The 17,302-nt window shown below is 35.6% G+C and overlaps 3 protein-coding genes across 8 annotated transcripts; 2 read left to right on the top strand and 1 right to left on the bottom strand.

The window, feature by feature from the left end:
* Positions 1–944: 944 nt before the first annotated feature.
* Positions 945–5,011, bottom strand: LOC122033983 (transcription factor GAMYB-like). Of its 3 annotated transcripts, none has more exons than XM_042593131.1 (4): positions 4,800–5,011; positions 3,327–3,702; positions 1,560–2,556; positions 945–1,462 (listed from the first exon to the last, which is right to left on the bottom strand). In XM_042593131.1, coding segments are annotated over exons 1-4 (1,674 nt in total). In that variant the 5' UTR covers positions 4,802–5,011; the 3' UTR covers positions 945–1,163. The 3 variants fall into 3 exon arrangements, with proteins under 3 accessions (XP_042449065.1, XP_042449059.1, XP_042449070.1); XM_042593125.1 differs by having other exon boundaries at positions 945–1,471; XM_042593136.1 differs by having other exon boundaries at positions 945–1,471; positions 4,897–4,985.
* A 2,021-nt stretch (positions 5,012–7,032) lies between these two features.
* On the top strand, positions 7,033–8,073 carry LOC122034033 (cytochrome b561 and DOMON domain-containing protein At4g12980-like). The gene has a single exon (XM_042593173.1). The coding sequence runs from the start codon at positions 7,263–7,265 to the stop codon at positions 7,860–7,862; it is 600 nt and encodes a 199-aa protein (XP_042449107.1). The 5' UTR covers positions 7,033–7,262; the 3' UTR covers positions 7,863–8,073.
* Positions 8,074–8,168: 95 nt separating this feature from the next.
* Positions 8,169–17,021, top strand: LOC122034005 (splicing factor U2af large subunit A-like). 4 transcript variants are annotated; one of them, XM_042593146.1, is made up of 13 exons: positions 8,169–8,431; positions 9,616–9,866; positions 10,613–10,720; positions 11,005–11,072; positions 11,637–11,728; positions 11,823–11,867; positions 11,954–12,013; positions 13,215–13,275; positions 13,356–13,468; positions 13,553–13,999; positions 14,919–15,054; positions 16,079–16,146; positions 16,673–17,021. In XM_042593146.1, the coding sequence occupies exons 1-13, from the start codon at positions 8,315–8,317 to the stop codon at positions 16,808–16,810; spliced, it is 1,704 nt and encodes a 567-aa protein (XP_042449080.1). In that variant the 5' UTR covers positions 8,169–8,314; the 3' UTR covers positions 16,811–17,021. The 4 variants fall into 4 exon arrangements, with proteins under 4 accessions (XP_042449080.1, XP_042449088.1, XP_042449101.1 ...); XM_042593154.1 differs by having other exon boundaries at positions 11,658–11,728; XM_042593167.1 differs by lacking the exons at positions 8,169–8,431; positions 9,616–9,866 and having other exon boundaries at positions 10,639–10,720; positions 11,005–11,450; positions 11,539–11,728.
* The last annotated feature ends 281 nt before the right edge of the window (positions 17,022–17,302 follow it).

Genomic DNA, 17,302 nt, shown 5'->3' on the forward strand with positions numbered 1-17,302 from the left:
GGCAGTTGATGTCCCGAAGGATCTCCTTAAGGGGGCGTCAGAAGGATGGCGTCAGGTCGAGAGGCACCACGTAGTTGGAGTTAGGCACCCTACGAGCGCCGCTCTTCTTCGCGGCGTTCCCCGGAGCGCCGGCGCCATTCTCCAGGGCTCCCACGACCAAGGGCGACATCGCCCAACCACCGCAAAGTGGGGCCGGGCGTCCCTCCTAGCTGCAGGAAAGGCCGATTGAGTAAGGAATAGGGAGGCTTCCATCAGGCAGGAAGGGGAGAATGCGCGGTGAAACGGGTGGAGAAAGGCAGCGTCCGAGGAGGATCTCGAAATCTCTCGCACGGTGGCCGTGAGCAGCGGGCGACTCAGAATCGTCTCATACGCATTTATGCAAGAAATGATTAAATAGTAGGCATAATAATATTCTAAATATAATTGAGTTGATTAGTAATATAATTGAGGTGATCGTAATCGTTTAAACTATATATAATAGAGTTTAAATAACATTTTTTTGTATTACTTGAAAATCTTCAAATTAACCATTCGCAATGATATAAAACTAAATGAAACGATTGTTACTACTAATTAAAAAATTAACAAATTGATTTGATCCTATAGAAATTTTTAATAAATTATAAAAATAAATCAAAAAATATTCACAACAGACAATTCAAAAATCTAATATCTTTTAGTTACGGATTCTATTTAAAAGAAAATTGTTTACAAATTCTAATGAAGGATCAAACTATAAATACCTATACGACAAGATAAATATCTTATCATTGAACAGCCTGAGGGACAATTACTACTAATAATTGACCTTCATCCTAATGATTAATCAGTCACGTTTTCAAATTCTGTAACGATGTAAATGTGTTAAATATAATCGAGCTCAGCTAGTACATGAAATATTAAAAAAAAAAAAAAAAATTTAAAAATCAGCAAATGCTTACAAAAAAAATCCAAATAAGCAGCCTCCATTTTCGATAATGTTTTTAAACTGGAACGAGATTAGAAACATAACTGATGGTTTATAGTCATTTAGTCTAGGCAAACTATAGATCATTTAATTCAGAACAACAGCTTTACTAGTGAAATAAACCCCAAATAGTAAAGATAAAAACAGAAAAGAAATATGTATCGTCTCTCGGGAAGTAACGTAACCAAGACATTGCTCATATCAAGGCATTTGACATGCAAAAGGCACACAAGTCCCTGGGTACGAACGAGTCCAGTCCATCTCCCTGCCTGAGGGCAGATGATGTGACAGCAGGTACATATTGGTCACTGTTGGATCCTAAGAATGTCGATAAGGAATCATTCGAAACACAAGACTCTTTGGCGCTGTGCGAACCATGTTCAGTCCAAATAGATCCAAGTAAAGCATCAGGTCTTGAGAAATCTATAGGAACCGAAGGACCATTTTCTCTAACATTTGGACGAGAAAAAAGTTGAGTCTCTATGCTTTTTGATCCTGCAGAAACTATGGAATAAGTTATTTATCAGATGGACATGCACGAGAAAGGAAAGAAGGACGTGAATGTGAAATGATGTGAACATGAATTATATACCTGAAGAAAGATTAAGATGTGCCAACCCACATAATGAGCCCCCACTGTTCAGAGGGGTGCTTGCATCTAAGACAGAAACAGCAGTGTGGCCCAAAACAGAAATAGGTGGATTACTGAGTTCTACCAAGTTTGTCTCACTGACACTTCTTTGCGCTACATCTGCATCGATCTTCATGGTAGATGGTTCTATCTTTGTATTGCTAATTGTGTGTGCTTCATGTACCAATGCTTCCAGTAGACCACTTTTCCTTGGGGAAAAACAGTCGGCTTGCAATGAGACTGCTGCTGGAGGAGATACAGCATATCCATCAATTGCTTTGAGAGTCGATGGACATGGAAGACAGCAACTAGCATCAGTTTCTGTATATTGGAATGAAGGGAGCTCCGACTCCAAAGCCCCAAGAATAGGACTAGGAGCAGACGATGTGCCAGTTAGAAGGGCGTGACCACCAGGATCTGCACCTTCAAAAGTTTGTAGGCCCTTGTTCCTGAGATCAGGATCACAGGGATAACCTACCATGAAAGTCCTCTGTTTTTTTGCAAAAGGTTCAACCATAATTTGTTCGAACTTAGAATATTCATCGGAGATGCTACTGGAGAAGCCAGCCCATTGCTTCTCAGTGTCTCTAAGTTGCTTCATGCAACACACGCCTGGACTTTGCAAAATATTGTTTTGGGATCCAAACCGGTAATGGAGCATGCTACTAACTGCTATATCTGAGTAGGACAGTGAGCTATATAAAGCCCCGTGCTTGGCAAAGAAATTGTCACTTACAAAATCATCGATATCAGGAATGTCAAAAATGTTCCCTTGAAGGCCATCATTGGGAAGTTTATCACTGAACATATTATACTCACTGACATTCTTGTATTGCTGATTTTCCTCAGAGGTTTGACAGCATATATTAGGAGGATATAGAGGCACACCAGCACGTTGGCATCTTTTTATTCTGGTGTTCCAATAGTTCTTTATCTCATTATCCGTTCGCCCAGGCATCTGAAATAATTCAAATGAACTAGGGAATCTTAAAAGAGCAATGTCAAAGAGAACCTTCTGCGCAAAATCAAAATGTACAAAGAATAGGAATCCAGAAAATAATGTGTCAACATGGAAAACAACAATATAGTTTGAAATTTCACCTGAAGTAGCAGGCAAGTAAATATTAGTTGAACCATAGTGCAATATCATATCTCCTTATTGAAAAGAACTCTAAAAGGACTGGATGACATTTCAAGTGATATAATCTAGCAATCCAACAAGTGCTACTGGAAGAATCACCACCAAGGCTATGCTAGTAAAAAACATCTACAAAAGCAAGCCCGATCTAGTATGCACAACAGGATAGTACTTGTATTTTATTTACTATTTACAAAATTGTGTTTAAATAGAATATAAGAAGCTTATAAGTAAATGCTTGTATTAGAAAATACAAAATTTCAATAAAAATAAAGCAAATATCTTTCATTAATGAACAGTATGTGGACGCTATACAATTTAATGACAATGTCAATCACATACATACTGTTAGCAGTGAATATATATACCCATTCAAAGAGCATAGTGTATCACACCTAAAAAGAAGAAAGAATCAACTATTATTTATTAGTGAGCAACTCCACTCTAACAACCAAACAATGCACCTATCAATATGAGCAACTTTAGAATATTCAGTTAAAAGGATTTTCACAGTAAAAGCATATAAGCTATGAAGAAAATTAACTAATTGATAAATATGACGCAAAGAAAAGAAACCTGGCACAACTTACAAGGGCAGCCATACGAGCCCATCTGTTTCCAATCTTATAATGGAGTTCAATTATCAACTGTTCTTCCTGTGGTGTGAAAGCACCTTTCTTTAGATTTGGCCTGAGATGATTAGCCCATCGTAGACGACAGCTTTTGCCACATCGAAAAAGACCTGTGTTCTTCTGAACAGCATTCCAATTTCCTTCACCATGTCTTTTAACATAATCAACCAAAATTGTATCCTCTACAGAAGTCCAAGGTCCCCTTTTCAGAATCTGGTTTCCACCACATTGTGAACCCAGACTGCTGCCTTCTTCGATAGATGGTGAATTGATCCAGTTGTCAAGAATCATTGTTTTCTCGCTCCCATTTTGCAACTGATTCATTTCTTCTAACCTAAACACAAAAGTTGCTCAGAATGTTTATAAGAAATGAAAGAGTCAAGAACCAAGAAAGATAAAAGTAAATAAAGTGAAATGAAAGGTCAAGGACAAAAAAAGGAGAAGAGTACTAAATCAAAGTCACTGTCTCCTAAAACCGTGTAAGGAGCGTATAGAAAGCTGAAGCAAAAAATCTTACCCAATGAATGAATATAATCATTGGTGTAAATTAGGTTTGACTTGTAATGTGTTCAAGGAATCAAAAGAATCTACTTTGATGTGCAAGGAAAAAAATAAAGGGAATTGATGCAGACTCAGTTAGCAAAGTTCCAATTACCTTTGATTACCGTCGTTAAGTAAAACAATTAAGAATTTTCCCTTTTTAGCTAAAGCAATCAATACTAAACATAAGTTAACCAAAACTCATCCTAGGATGATTTGAGTCTAAAGAAGCCCCCACCCCCCATACGAGTGAGGGAACGAAGACAGTTGATTTCTCTTATGCTAAGGACTCTACGTCCAGGAGTGGTTCAAAGAGGTAGTTTAACTTCTTCATTAAGTATAGCTAAGTGGTTCATGGATAAATCTTATTCTTTGCAGCAGGGATTCGGGAGAGACACAAGCAAAGGAAGGCGATGCTCCCGCAGGAAAAGAAATAGGAAACCGAATATATCAATAATTATATTTAACAAGTCCAAGATTGAATTTCAGGGTAAATCAAAGCGGGCTATTCCAACAATTAAAAACATAGTAGTAGAAAGTAACAATATTATGTTAAATATGAATGCTTTCTAGCTTTAAAAGAACCTAGAAGTAACAGCGCCGAAAACTGGAGTCCCTAAAGCAGCTACTAAATTTTAAGAAACAAAATAACATAAGTAAATAAAACAAGTACTTTTTAACGCAAAAGGCAAGAAAACAAAGTATCAGATAACACAAGGCGTTGAGAAAACAGAACAACAATGATCAATCATATAAAAGTCGCAGCTTGCCCCAAAATAAATGAATAGATAAACTCAAATAGCACCCAAATCCTCATAATTAAGAAATAAATGCACTTTCAAGGATAGAATTTGGACAAAAATTAGACAACGCTGACTGGATACTACTCACATTCGTGAATTGGAAGGTGAAATTCTTGTAAAGATCGACCAAATCCAAATGAATATTCAAGGGGAAGGAAATCGGATGAGCAGGAGAAGGGAGAAACCTGAGGAGCAACTACTCAGCTAGTACTCCCTCTCGTTCTCTCCCCCTCTCCATCACGCTCGCTCAGGCGCTCACTAACTACGAAAGGGTAAAGATCCAAGGTTTTTTGTATTTTCCTTAAATATTTTTTTTTGAAGACTAATTCTCAAAAGTTGAAATACCTTATGAAAGTGAAAGGTAAGATTCTTTTTTTTTTTTTTTTAATAATTGTTGATTGCGAATTTAATTTCTTTAAAAATTGTACAAAATGTTTTAGCATAAAAAGATAAACTTCAAGATAATAATTAATTATTGTTTATTTATTATTAATTAAAAATAGTTCCTAAAACAATGACCTCGTCAAATTGGCTGTTTTTTTTGTGTTGCTTTGTCATTAAACTTTTATTGCACCTATTCTTTATTTTTAATGTAAAATTTTGATGGTATAAAATCAATTTATTCAGAAACTAAGAATTATAATAATGATAATAATATGAATATTTACAAAAAGTTAGACATTCATAACTCGAAACTAATCAATTGAACTTGTCTAAATTTGATTTCCTTTGAACTTGTAAAAAACATTAAAAAAAATAAATTTTTATAATATAAATTAACAAGATTTTTTGTAGTCAACAAAAACGTTCAATCATAAGGATTTTTATTTAGTTTAAATTTTAACTTTTTGATTTTCATACTTTTAAACATGAATGGCTACCCAAAATATTAAAAAAAATTAATTTGATTTCGGACAGAGAGCATCGAATAGTTCTTATTTAATGACAATTTAGAGTTTTTTAAAAACTAAAAACTAAATACTAAAGAATTAGTTCTCATCTAGTCCATGTACATAAGATAAGATAAAAATAAATAAAAAAAAAAGAAAAAAAATAAAAGGAGATGATGATATTTAGATCAATAAATATTTATATAAAATTATGAAAAATATGAATTTCAAAAGGCCAAAAAAAAATTGGTCAGTAATACTAATATATATATATATAAATGTAAATGATGATATACGGAGTAAAAAGTCTAATGACATGAAATAATCCATTTAGTCAATTGATCTACAAATATGGGTGAATATTTTATTAATTCGGTGCATAAATTAATCAAAAATTAATTTAATATTAACTAACTCAATCGAATTAAAATTTTATTAAAATCAAATTAACCGAATTAAATTAAAAAATCAATTATTTCGATTAATATCGAATTAACTGAATTTAAAAAATAAAAAAAATTATATAAAATTAATACTAAATTAACTGAATTAACTAAATATTAACTCTAACTACTATGACTTATGCTGGATTAGGCTTAGCCTTATTAACCAGAATGGACATAGCAGAGCAGATAGGGGTCCAAAAATGAATGAGTTTGATGGGCCTAATACCAGGCTTGGCTTACTAACTCAGTCACGTTTGGTGTAAATAAATAAAGATATATACAATAATACTGATGAAAATTATATTTAATTTATCAAAAAAATACTTTAGAATTTATATTGCAACTTCAATATATATACATGCATCGTTTGTGTAATCAATAATAATGTTTCATATAATTGCTATAAGTACTTTTGAATACATATTAATGGTCGATAACTTTTTTTTTATATGGCTGGATTGATCCTCCCAAAATTAATCAGCTTAGCTGAATTAATGATATCAGTTTTTTTTTTTAAAAAAAAAATTGAAGTATCAAATTCTCTTACATTGAAGTTAAAACCTCAACCGATCTTTACTATTGTACATGCATCCGATTACCCTCCCAATAATATATGATGATCAATTTAACCTTTGCATAATATTAAACACACATTCGATGCTTAAATTTTATTAGTTTTAACTATCGATTAAAAGTAGGTTGTTATTTCTTATCGGTAAGCACGAGTAAGCCGCAATGAAACGTGTCCTAAAACTAAAACGTTTCGTAACTAGCCACGAAAAATTTCGCAATCCATGTTCAATTAATCAATCATTAGTCAATTAGTCGAAAGATCTGAATGCATGATTAATTACGCGGATGGAATTTTCAAGAGTGATTGATTCCAGGTGAAGTTTCTTTGATATCGCAAACTGAATTAGGAAGCTTCTTTTGACCAACTATTTCTCATATTTTTTTCCTGGCAAACTATATGTATTAGATTGAGTCTTCCACAGGTATACATTGAAAAAGAAAAACCAACTTCTTAACAAAGAATCCTTCTACGTACGTCTTCTTAATTTCCTGAGCAATTTTCAATATAATTCTGGCCCTCAGATTTTAAATCATTTTCACTACTTTCCTTCTCAGACTTTATAAATACCCGGGGTAATACATGATTGTGATCACCGATCGTTGGTTAATTAATTAATTAAATATTTTATTAGTTAGTTAACCATGAAGACCGCTTTAGGATTCGTATTAATCCTGTTCTTGTGCTCGTTGCATTGGCGATCCACGGCCCAGAGCTGCGTCGACGAGGCGTTTTCCGGCGACAGGAGTTACAGCTCCTGCAGCTCCCTCCCCTACCTCAACGCCTCCCTCCACTGGACCTACCACCCTTCCAATGCCAGTCTCGACGTCGCCTACCGCGCGCTCCAGTCCTCCTCCGGCTGGGTGGCGTGGGCCATCAACCCCACCAGCAGCGGCATGGCCGGCGCCAACGCCTTCTTAGCTTTCCCCAACCCCACCACCGGCGCCACCACCGTGTACACCACTCAAATCTCCAGCACCGGTCTCATCCCCAGCGACGTCGCGGACGGGAACTTGACCTTCGCTGTGTACGGCCGGGAGGCGGAGTACTCGAGCGCCGGCGGGTACTACACCATCTACGCCTCGTTGGAGCTGCCGGGGAATGACACGCAGCAGAACACGGTGTGGCAGGCGTCGACGACGTTCTCCGACGGCGTGCCTTATGGCCACCGTTTTAGTGGGGATAACGTGTTGTCCTTCGCCTCCTTGGATTTTTCGGTTCAGGGAGGCGGCTTGACTAATTGAACCGGGTCCGACTTGAATTCGTCGAGTTGACTTGAATTAGCTGTCAGGCCATTTATATGTCATCATTACACAAATATCCACTTCTCCAGAAGTTGCTATTCGAATAAATATCATTATATTTCTTTTAGAATTTTCTTTGGTCGCCACGTTATTTTACAGCATTTAAATCATAATCATATATCAATAAGCATCAGAATTTTCTATGGACAAAATGATAGATCCGGATCATTACGCTGAAACAAAGCGGGTAAGAATCGTTATTTCAAATCCGGATCCAATTCACTGTGCTACTAAGATGGACGGAGCCCCATAACAAACCGCCACCTCTCGACCTCTGCTGCGAGCCCTCCTCTTCCCTGACCTAGAAGCTTACGTTGGGAAGGGGTCGGGGAGAGAAGCCGTGGAGGAGGAGGAGGAGAAACGGAGAGATCCAGCCTAAAGGAGTGGTGAATATGGCGCAGTACGGAGAGAGATACGAAGGCAACGGCGATGGGTACAATGGATACGCTGCCGATTCCCCTCAGGCGAAGGGAAACGGTTTCGAGAACTCAGTCGATCCCAGATCTAAGGTGATTTTCTCTCCTACACTCCCTTTTACTGCCAAATTCTCTGAGATCCTGTTTTCGGATTCCCTGATCCTGCTGTCGGATTCTGGCTTCTACGTTTCTTGATTCCATCATTAAAATAATATTAGAATAGTGAAGAGAAACAAATCAAATTAAAACAAGCTTATGATCACAAATAAAGGAGTCATAATTGATAAGTACATACTAAACATATAAAAATAACAAAGCATTTCATATTTCACGTTGCAGCCAAGAAAACAAAAATCACAACAAAATATTAATTTCAACAGTTCATAGTCATAGATTTAATTGAGACTTTACTTTACTTTACCTTTGCGCCAAGGCTCCCATTATAAATTTAAATTGAAAGAAAAACAATAAGTAAACTAACTAATATATCACTCTTTAAAATAACTAATATACCACTAGACGAAGCGGCCACTTGGTGCAACTTCCAAGACAACCACCTAAACTGCCTTTACAACAATGATATTCTTATGTTTTGCTTTAGTGGTTGATGAATTACACGATGAGAACTTTATCATGGCTGTTTTGCTGTTTGTGATAAAGAGTGCATTTCTTGATGGATCTTAGTTGCTGAATCTGGTCAAGTGACCATGTATCCCAAAAGTTTAAGTTAGGAAAGGATTCAGTTTATAATTTTATCTTTTTGACACTTAACCCTTATGCGCGTTTACACAATCTTTAATAGATTTGTCTAGATCAAAGATGTAGACTGAAACTAAGTTAATTGTATGAATATCATGCATGCGAGCACACAATTTTCAATTGCCGATTTTTGCAGTGTTTAATAAATTATCTTAATCTTGCAAAAAAAAATAGATTAATATGGTTAATGCTTAGCCCAAAATCTTAAATTGCTTGATATCAGGTAACTCTACATATCTGTATTTTTAATATTTGCATTTCAAGTGTTACATCATCCTGTTTTAAATTTTCTGTCTTTATTGTGTATGAATTTCTTAAACGTTCTTTCGATCTCCTATGTTTTTCCTATTGTTTAATCAATCAGTCTTACTGTTGATTTATGTATTTTAATTCACTTATCAAGCCTTTGAATGTATACTTGATTAGCATTACTCCTCCCAATAGTAAGAGCTACTTGTGTGACATCATTTGGTATCTCTGGAAGTTTCTAATGGCATATAACTTGTTCCTTGCTGCAGTATGATTTTCACGAACATGAAAGAACATCGTCAAGAAGAAAAGACAGCGATATCGAGAGAGTCAGGGAGAAAACTAGGGAGCATAGCAAGGATAGAGAAAGACCAAGAGAAAGAGAAAAAAACAGGGAGCTTGTTCGAGACAGGGATCTGGATCGTTACCACAGAGAGCACAAGGACAGAAGTGAAAAAAGGGAACGTGGTCGAGATAGATCTGATGACCGTGATCGTCTCCATAGCCGAGACTATGATAGGTAATCAGCTCCTATATTTATGTCTTCTCTGTTCATGAAATTTGTTAGTGGTATCAACTGATCTGTTTGCTTAGGCATACACTCAATAGGGGTTTTCTATTAGGTTATAGGCTTCACCTTAAACCAATGGTATCCTATTCAAATTTTCAATTCAACCATTTTTACTGGAGTGACTCTCCTTGATGTAGACCAAAACTACTCAGGTTGAGTTGATTTTTTAATGGATTAGGTTCATATTATTTGATTTTTCAGAAAAAAATATTAGTCAAACACTTGAACCTATTAAATATGACAGGTGAAGATTGGGTACAAATTATAAATAATTCTACTGAACTTGTTTGTGTTATGTTATGTTTAGCAGGATTAGGTCATGCTTTTATGGCCTGCGTTGGGATCCAATAGAAGAAAGTTCAAGTTTTGATAGCACATAGATTTAACCTGATACCATAAAACCTGTTGTTTGTCCTAATTGATTTTTCACTCCTTTTGAATACCTTGCTGTCTATACTATGATTTCATTACATATTAGTTCTACCACTTGGAAGTTGTGCAATGGTAAGATTGATGTAATTCCATTAAAATCCTTGCATTAGTTGGAGCTTCATATTTATGGGTCTGTCTGATTTCAGTTTGTTCATTATTGAGGTTAAGCTGCATAATACTATAAGATTACTAAAAGTTGTTTTTGAGTGACTTTGTGGGATTAACTTTGGGTTTTGCATTTTATATCTTCATGACCATTTCAGGCATAAAGATTATGAGAGAGATAGAGATGGGCATCGTAGGCATCAATTGCGATCTCTGTCAAAAAGCAGATCTACTAGGAGATCAAGATCTCGTTCACTATCAACGAGGTAAGTAGTGCATCAAATTTGCACTGTTTATTTTATTATTATTTTTTTGTTTATTGTTAGGTGAACATGTCAGGATGCATGCTATAATATGCATCTTTGTCTGATGTTGATACATAATGCACTGATCAAAATTTTCTGACTTCTGTGTAAAATTATTTGTAACTTTTAATAAGAATTAGTAGTTTGATTAACTCATCATGCTAACAATTAAAAGCTGTGAAGCTCTATCGATGTTATTCTTTATTTTATTTAATATCTTGATTAATTGATCTCCCAAATAACAGCAAACGCATCAGTGGTTTTGACATTACCCCACCAGCTGCTTCTCTTCTACCTGATGCAACTGCTGCAGGTATATGTATTGCATGAATTTATGCATGTTATTTCTGCCGCATTGCTTATTCCATATTTAGCAGAAAAATTTATTACTTAAGATGATGCCATTTTAATCTTTAATCAGTAGAAAATGTTTCTTTGGAACTAAGGTCCATATATTTTTCACATTTTTTTGCATTTTCTTTTCTTATTTAACTTAGTTCTCAAACTGAGAATGCTTTTGGTTGTCTCTTGTCTTTGTGTTTTGTTTTGTTTTGTATATGTATGTTGTATAAGAAGGCAATTTTGGGCCACTAGTCCCCCTAAGCTGCCAAGGGTGTGAGCGGACTCTATAGCTTTTATATTCAAGGAGGAACAATGCACTGGTTTGGTGGATCTTGCTCATCTTCAACTGGCAATTATCTACTTTTTGCTAGTTTTATGTATGTTATCTCCAACATATTAAAATGATATAATTTTTTTTTGTGATGATTCTGTTACAGAATCCAGATCAAATCTTGTACGTGCGAGGGCATAAAAGATTGATGCTGCATATATATTCTCTTGTACTTATTCTAATGCACTTATCATTACATGGTAGAAACTCAGTTTCTCTACACAGGTCAACTCTCTGGAGCCACTCCAGTCATTCCTGGAATCTTCCCAAACATGTTTCCTTTGGCAGCTGGACAGGTGCTCAGCTTAGTTCTTGCTTGGTTTGAATGTTTTGAGCTTTTAGGTTTTCTCTAGGTTTTGAGTTTTTAATTTGTTGATAATGTCCTGTTAGATTCCAACTTTCCCTATGATGCCAGTGCAAGCCATGACTCAGCAGGCATGGATATCCACTATCCACTGTGTTGTATCATCATTTGATTTGTTTGTCTCATATACTTTGAATATCACTTTTTTCTTTTGTAGGCTACTCGTCATGCTCGCCGTGTATATGTTGGAGGCCTTCCTCCTTCTGCTAATGAGCAGGTTATTGTCCTTATCTTATCCTCATGTTTCATGGAAAGATCCTTTTGATTTCATTTTCTATTTGGAATCTTTTTTTTCCTTGAAGCATCTTCATGCAAATTCATGGGTACTCTCTTTCTTTAAACTGCCAAGTTTTAAACATATTGTGCAAAATAATTAATATGTCATGTATAGGGTAATGAATCGCATTTTGTTAAACTAATAAGTAATTGAATTGAAAGGAAAATGAGATTGGCCTAATTATAATTTCCAATTCTAATCTGTTCTCCTTTTAAATAGAGTTGTATGAGTAGACATCTAGAACACAACATAACATCTTATGAGCAATACTTCAACTACATATTTTCCATTCCAGTGGCTATTTTGAATCGAAATTAGCATTTCAGATATAATATAGTGTGCCTGAATTACTATGCGATGCAAATAAAAGGAGAAAGCATAACTGGTAGCTCAGCAATCTTTTCTGGATGTTGTCAGAGTTTGTATCACTTTATCTGGTCGGAGACAAAGGCATGTATCATCCAATAGGTGTAAAAGGTTTACCTGTGTTAATTCTTTGAAAGCTACATTTTTTTATAATTTCTAAACTCTATATCTAACACTCTTAACATTATTAGTCAGCGTTTATTGGTTAAGCATTTCCCAAGTTTGGCTTTATAATTTATAAGTTACTTATTATTTTGATTGACCTTGTATGATAAATCAGCCTTGATTTATCTTGCAATGATTTAATGTGTTTGGAATCACTCAATTGAGGTGTTTGAGTCACTGTTGAAGGCTGGTGATCGTAAATCTTCCTTTGAGTTATTTATTATAAAATTTTTGGATAAAATATCCTCATTTCTTGCAATCACTTTTAGTCCTATATGACATGCCATGGAAAGGGTACCAAATTATCCATGATCTTTGATGGAAAATTACTAGAACCTTCAGAGATCGCCATTGTATTTGTCACCTTTACCAAACAAGTGAACAACATCTATCTCTATGTTGGATTTCACGGCTGGTAATTATAAAATCATCTCAATCTATTACAACTCTTTAAAAAAAAATATGCAAATGGTAACTATTGTTATAGAAAGTTATGCTGGATAACTCTCTCCCTTCGTGTGTCATATGATTAAGATGTTTGTAGTTCTATGTGATCTATAGTATGATTAGATGCTGATGGTTCTTGTTCTCGCTTATCTTTTTTTTGCAGTCAGTTGCAATTTTCTTTAGCCAGGTTATGTTTGCTATTGGAGGGAACACAGCTGGTCCAGGTTAGTGTTTGTAACTAATTTTTGTAACTTAAGGAACTCTTGATTTATGAGATTGGATCTGATTTTTTCTCTGGTTTTAGGTGATGCCGTTGTCAATGTGTATATCAACCACGAGAAGAAATTTGCATTTGTAGAAATGAGGTCTGTTGAAGAAGCGAGCAATGCAATGGCATTGGATGGCATTATTTTTGAGGTTTGAGTTTTTTTAACTTTAAGATTTTGTGTTGCAACTTTTGTATTATACCTATGACTTTAAAATGAGGCCTATGTCTTTCAGGGTGGCCCAGTGAAGGTCAGAAGGCCAAGTGATTATAACCCTTCCCTTGCAGCTGCACTTGGTCCAAGCCAACCTAATCCTAATCTTAATCTTGCTGCAGTAGGACTGACACCTGGCTCTGCTGGTGGACTTGAGGGACCTGATCGCATTTTTGTAGGAGGACTTCCATACTATTTCACGGAAGTGCAAGTTAGAGAATTGCTTGAGTCCTTCGGGCCTCTCCGTGGTTTTGATCTTGTGAAGGACAGGGAAACTGGCAATTCAAAAGGATATGCATTCTGTGTCTACCAAGACTTATCTGTCACTGATATTGCATGTGCAGCTCTTAATGGTATCAAAATGGGTGATAAAACCCTTACTGTAAGGCGTGCTAACCAAGGTACTGTGCAGCCAAGACCAGAACACGAAAGTGTACTGCTACAAGCACAACAACAAGTGGCATTGCAGGTTGGTGCAAAATGATTAAACATTTGATGGTGTATAATTTATCAGTCTTATCATTTGGTTCATAGTATAGAGATTTGGACGATTGCCCTAAAAATGCCCCTAATATCCCTAATATTATTATATTAATTATTGCCCCGTTCAAACCCTTTTTTCATTTAACATTCCACGGAGGCCTCTCATTCTGAAAATATCAATAACCCTCTAGAAATAAGAGAAAAAAATTAAATCTAAAAAATTTGGTTGTGTGAGGTTGCCATTAGTCTCAAATGCCTTGTTGAAGCATCAATCTGCCAAGCAACAGTCCTGAATGGTTAGAAAAGAGTGAATGGGCATAAAGGAAGGAAAAATCTAAAGAAAATGTGACATATCTTATAGTTATTTAGGATATTGACGTGATTTCCAAGAGTTATATAATATGTTTTGTTACTTAAATACGTTTTCACTAAAACTTAGTTGAGTTTGCAAAAATGAGAAAAAAAAAAATTCTAAATTATCAATGTGTCATAGAAAAAATTCTAATTTAGATTTTCCATACACCTTTTTGACAGAATGCTATTAAGTGATAGTTTGCTATGCTGGTTCAATCTAGTGTTTATATTGGTCTATATTCTACTATTTTTAGAGGAAACTTGAAGGATCAAATAAATTATCTTAAAATTTAGTGTTTATTTATTTATTTGTTTGCATTGGTTAAATATTTGCTATTAGTTTCCTTTTGTCATGGTCTACTATGAGATGATATTTGTAGATGACAGTTAAGCAATTTATCATGCATGCCTCTCTTATTTTGTACATTTTGACAAAGTAGTTCAACAACATCATGGAGTTTTCAACTGAAACATTTGAGTATGTGTTGACAGTGTTTAATTTCTGAGTTCCCGTTTTGAAAATAGAGTTAATATCATCTTTCCAAATGCAGAAACTTGTTTACCAGGTTGGATCTCTTCCTACAAAGGTGATATGCTTAACTCATGTGCTTGCTCCAGATGAACTTGGAAACGACGATGAATATGAATACATAATGGAAGACATGAGGGTAGAAGGTGGAAAATACGGTAATAATTAAATAAATGTTCTTTATAATTGATGGCATTTTCTGCCTCACCAAGTCCCTGTTACCTTTTCTTTTTACTAGTAGTTGATACTCTTATTAAAATAATCAAAGGTAATAAAAGAAAAAGTCACTGGTTGTTTGGATGCATTAACTATTTATCAATATAATTTATGTTTATATATCTATTATGAATTATATTAAAATAATAGGCAGAAGAAATGCCAGGTTGCTAACCAGAGGAAAAAATAAAACTTATATCCTTAAAGGCCATAACAAACAGAATATTAGAGAAAAATCAAACCTCTTGTGAAAAAGGGCGATAACAAAAATCTGCTTTTTATATACAGCAAAAGACCAAAATGTTCATGTTCTTCACATCCCTTTTGCATCCTCAATATCAACAATGCTCTGGAAATTGCTTCTTAGAGATGGACTTCCAAATGAAGGGCTCAGGTGTATCCTTAAGTAGATGTATTCCGTAGTTGGGCTCCTTGCCAAGGTCATCTAGTCTCAGCGTGTTGTTTAATTTTGGTCCTATAACTAAATAAAGTAAAGCAATAAAGCTGGAGAGTAATCATTGTCTCTATCCATATGACAAGTATGGGAGCAACAGATGAATTAGAGGTCTGTAGGAGTTGCTTAGTGAGGTAAGAGGAATCATTGACTTTATTGACATGGAAAGTTGGAGAACAACCAACGGCTTGGATTTATGTGGTATCAGTGGGATGAGGACAGCTCGAGATTAAAAATGATCATCAGAATTTGTTGGCACGCCAATGAAAGCTGTCAAATGATAGGACTTCTGGCATAAAACTTGGCATATAGTATTACATGCGGCATAAGAAATTTGATAGACATCAGAATTGAAAATTCTCAACACAAAATCCCTGGTAGGACTTGGGACTGATTTATTGCTAATTTACATGAGAACCAGTCCATCTTCGTTCTTTGTTGAAGATGCATTTGAGTGCTTTCTTGAATTTTATTTTTCGCCTTAATAACCATTCCATTTTTTTTACTTGCAGGTAAGTTGGTCAACGTTGTAATCCCACGTCCTGGACAAAATGGAGAACCAACCCCTGGCGTTGGAAAGGTTAGACTGTTTATTGTGAATTTCTTTATCACTCCTATCAAGCAACATGGGCAAATGTCAAGTATGACCATGTACCTCTATACCTGTCACAATACTTGTTAGAACTAGATTTTAAGTCCATGTAGAAATCATTTACCAATATCTTTATATCTAGGCCTACCTAGTGATTTATATGCTGGCATCTGTCGCATAGGGCTATTGCACACTACACAATGTTGCAGATGTCTACAAATGCAAAATGATTTTTATTCGTTTTGATATTTCTAAAAAATATATGTATGATACCTTACAACGCTCCATAGAATCGCCTATGGCCTGTGTACCCGCATGAACCTCCCTTCATATTCGTGGGGCCGGCACTAGGGGGGCCGCTAAGGTAGTGGATCTACCTTTTTTATATATACTTAACTTTTTTAGAATTTACAATGTTTGTTAATGAACTAAAATGTTGCAATATTTGAATTCATTTAGTGCAGCTATTCCATTCCCTTTACCAGTTAAGCAATATGTCGTCTTTTTTGATCAGGTATTTTTGGAGTATGAGGATGTTGATGGGTCTGCCAAAGCCAGGCAAGGATTGCATGGAAGAAAATTTGGGGAAAATCAAGTTGCCGCAGTCTTTTATTCCGAGAACAAGTTTGCCGAAGGTAACTATGATGACTAAGTATCATTGACTGTGGTCCGCAAAGCAGTTACGTCCCCAGTACCATTGTGTAATGCTGTAATATATATATGAGTTCTAGACGCTCCAAATATAATAGCTTAGATTCATTGTGGTAATAAGCCCAGAGAGGAGATACGATGCAATATTCTAGCCTATCAGACACCTAATTAGTGAAACTTTAATCAATAGATGTTACCTGTGTCGTTCTTAAGGTTGGTAGTGATTCTTTCTCGCCAGTTATGTATAGGTTATCATGATTTTATAGCTATTATACACAAGCCATTAGTAATTATTTTGTGAGTTCTAAAATGACTATCGAACTGGCTGGTCTATTTTTGGGAGGTGGGATCCTCTAGTCCACAAATGCTTGACTAGCATTTGTATTGGTGGGAGGTGATGACCTCGATCTATTTTTGGAGACCATGGCCTCCCACCAATCCGCTTGTCTTGGGAGCGGACCAGGACAGGCGGTCCAGAGGATCCCTGCTCTAT

The sequence above is a fragment of the Zingiber officinale genome, chromosome 1A (assembly GCF_018446385.1).
Source record: "Zingiber officinale cultivar Zhangliang chromosome 1A, Zo_v1.1, whole genome shotgun sequence".
NCBI lineage: Eukaryota > Viridiplantae > Streptophyta > Magnoliopsida > Zingiberales > Zingiberaceae > Zingiber > Zingiber officinale.

What these genes read in the sequence shown, in the direction of transcription:
- LOC122033983 (XM_042593125.1), bottom strand. An exon ending in GGGCTCGTATGGCTGCCCTT is followed by an intron (nt 2,557 to 3,326) that starts GTAAGTTGTGCC and finishes GAATTATTTCAG; the next exon opens with ATGCCTGGGCGAACGGATAA. An exon ending in ACATCTTAATCTTTCTTCAG is followed by an intron (nt 1,472 to 1,559) that starts GTATATAATTCA and finishes CTTATTCCATAG; the next exon opens with TTTCTGCAGGATCAAAAAGC.
- LOC122034005 (XM_042593146.1), top strand. Translation starts at nt 8,315, where the DNA reads ATGGCGCAGTACGGAGAGAGATACGAAGGCAACGGCGATGGGTACAAT. An exon ending in CAGTCGATCCCAGATCTAAG is followed by an intron (nt 8,432 to 9,615) that starts GTGATTTTCTCT and finishes TCCTTGCTGCAG; the next exon opens with TATGATTTTCACGAACATGA. An exon ending in AGGGAACACAGCTGGTCCAG is followed by an intron (nt 13,276 to 13,355) that starts GTTAGTGTTTGT and finishes CTCTGGTTTTAG; the next exon opens with GTGATGCCGTTGTCAATGTG.
- LOC122034033 (XM_042593173.1), top strand. Translation starts at nt 7,263, where the DNA reads ATGAAGACCGCTTTAGGATTCGTATTAATCCTGTTCTTGTGCTCGTTG.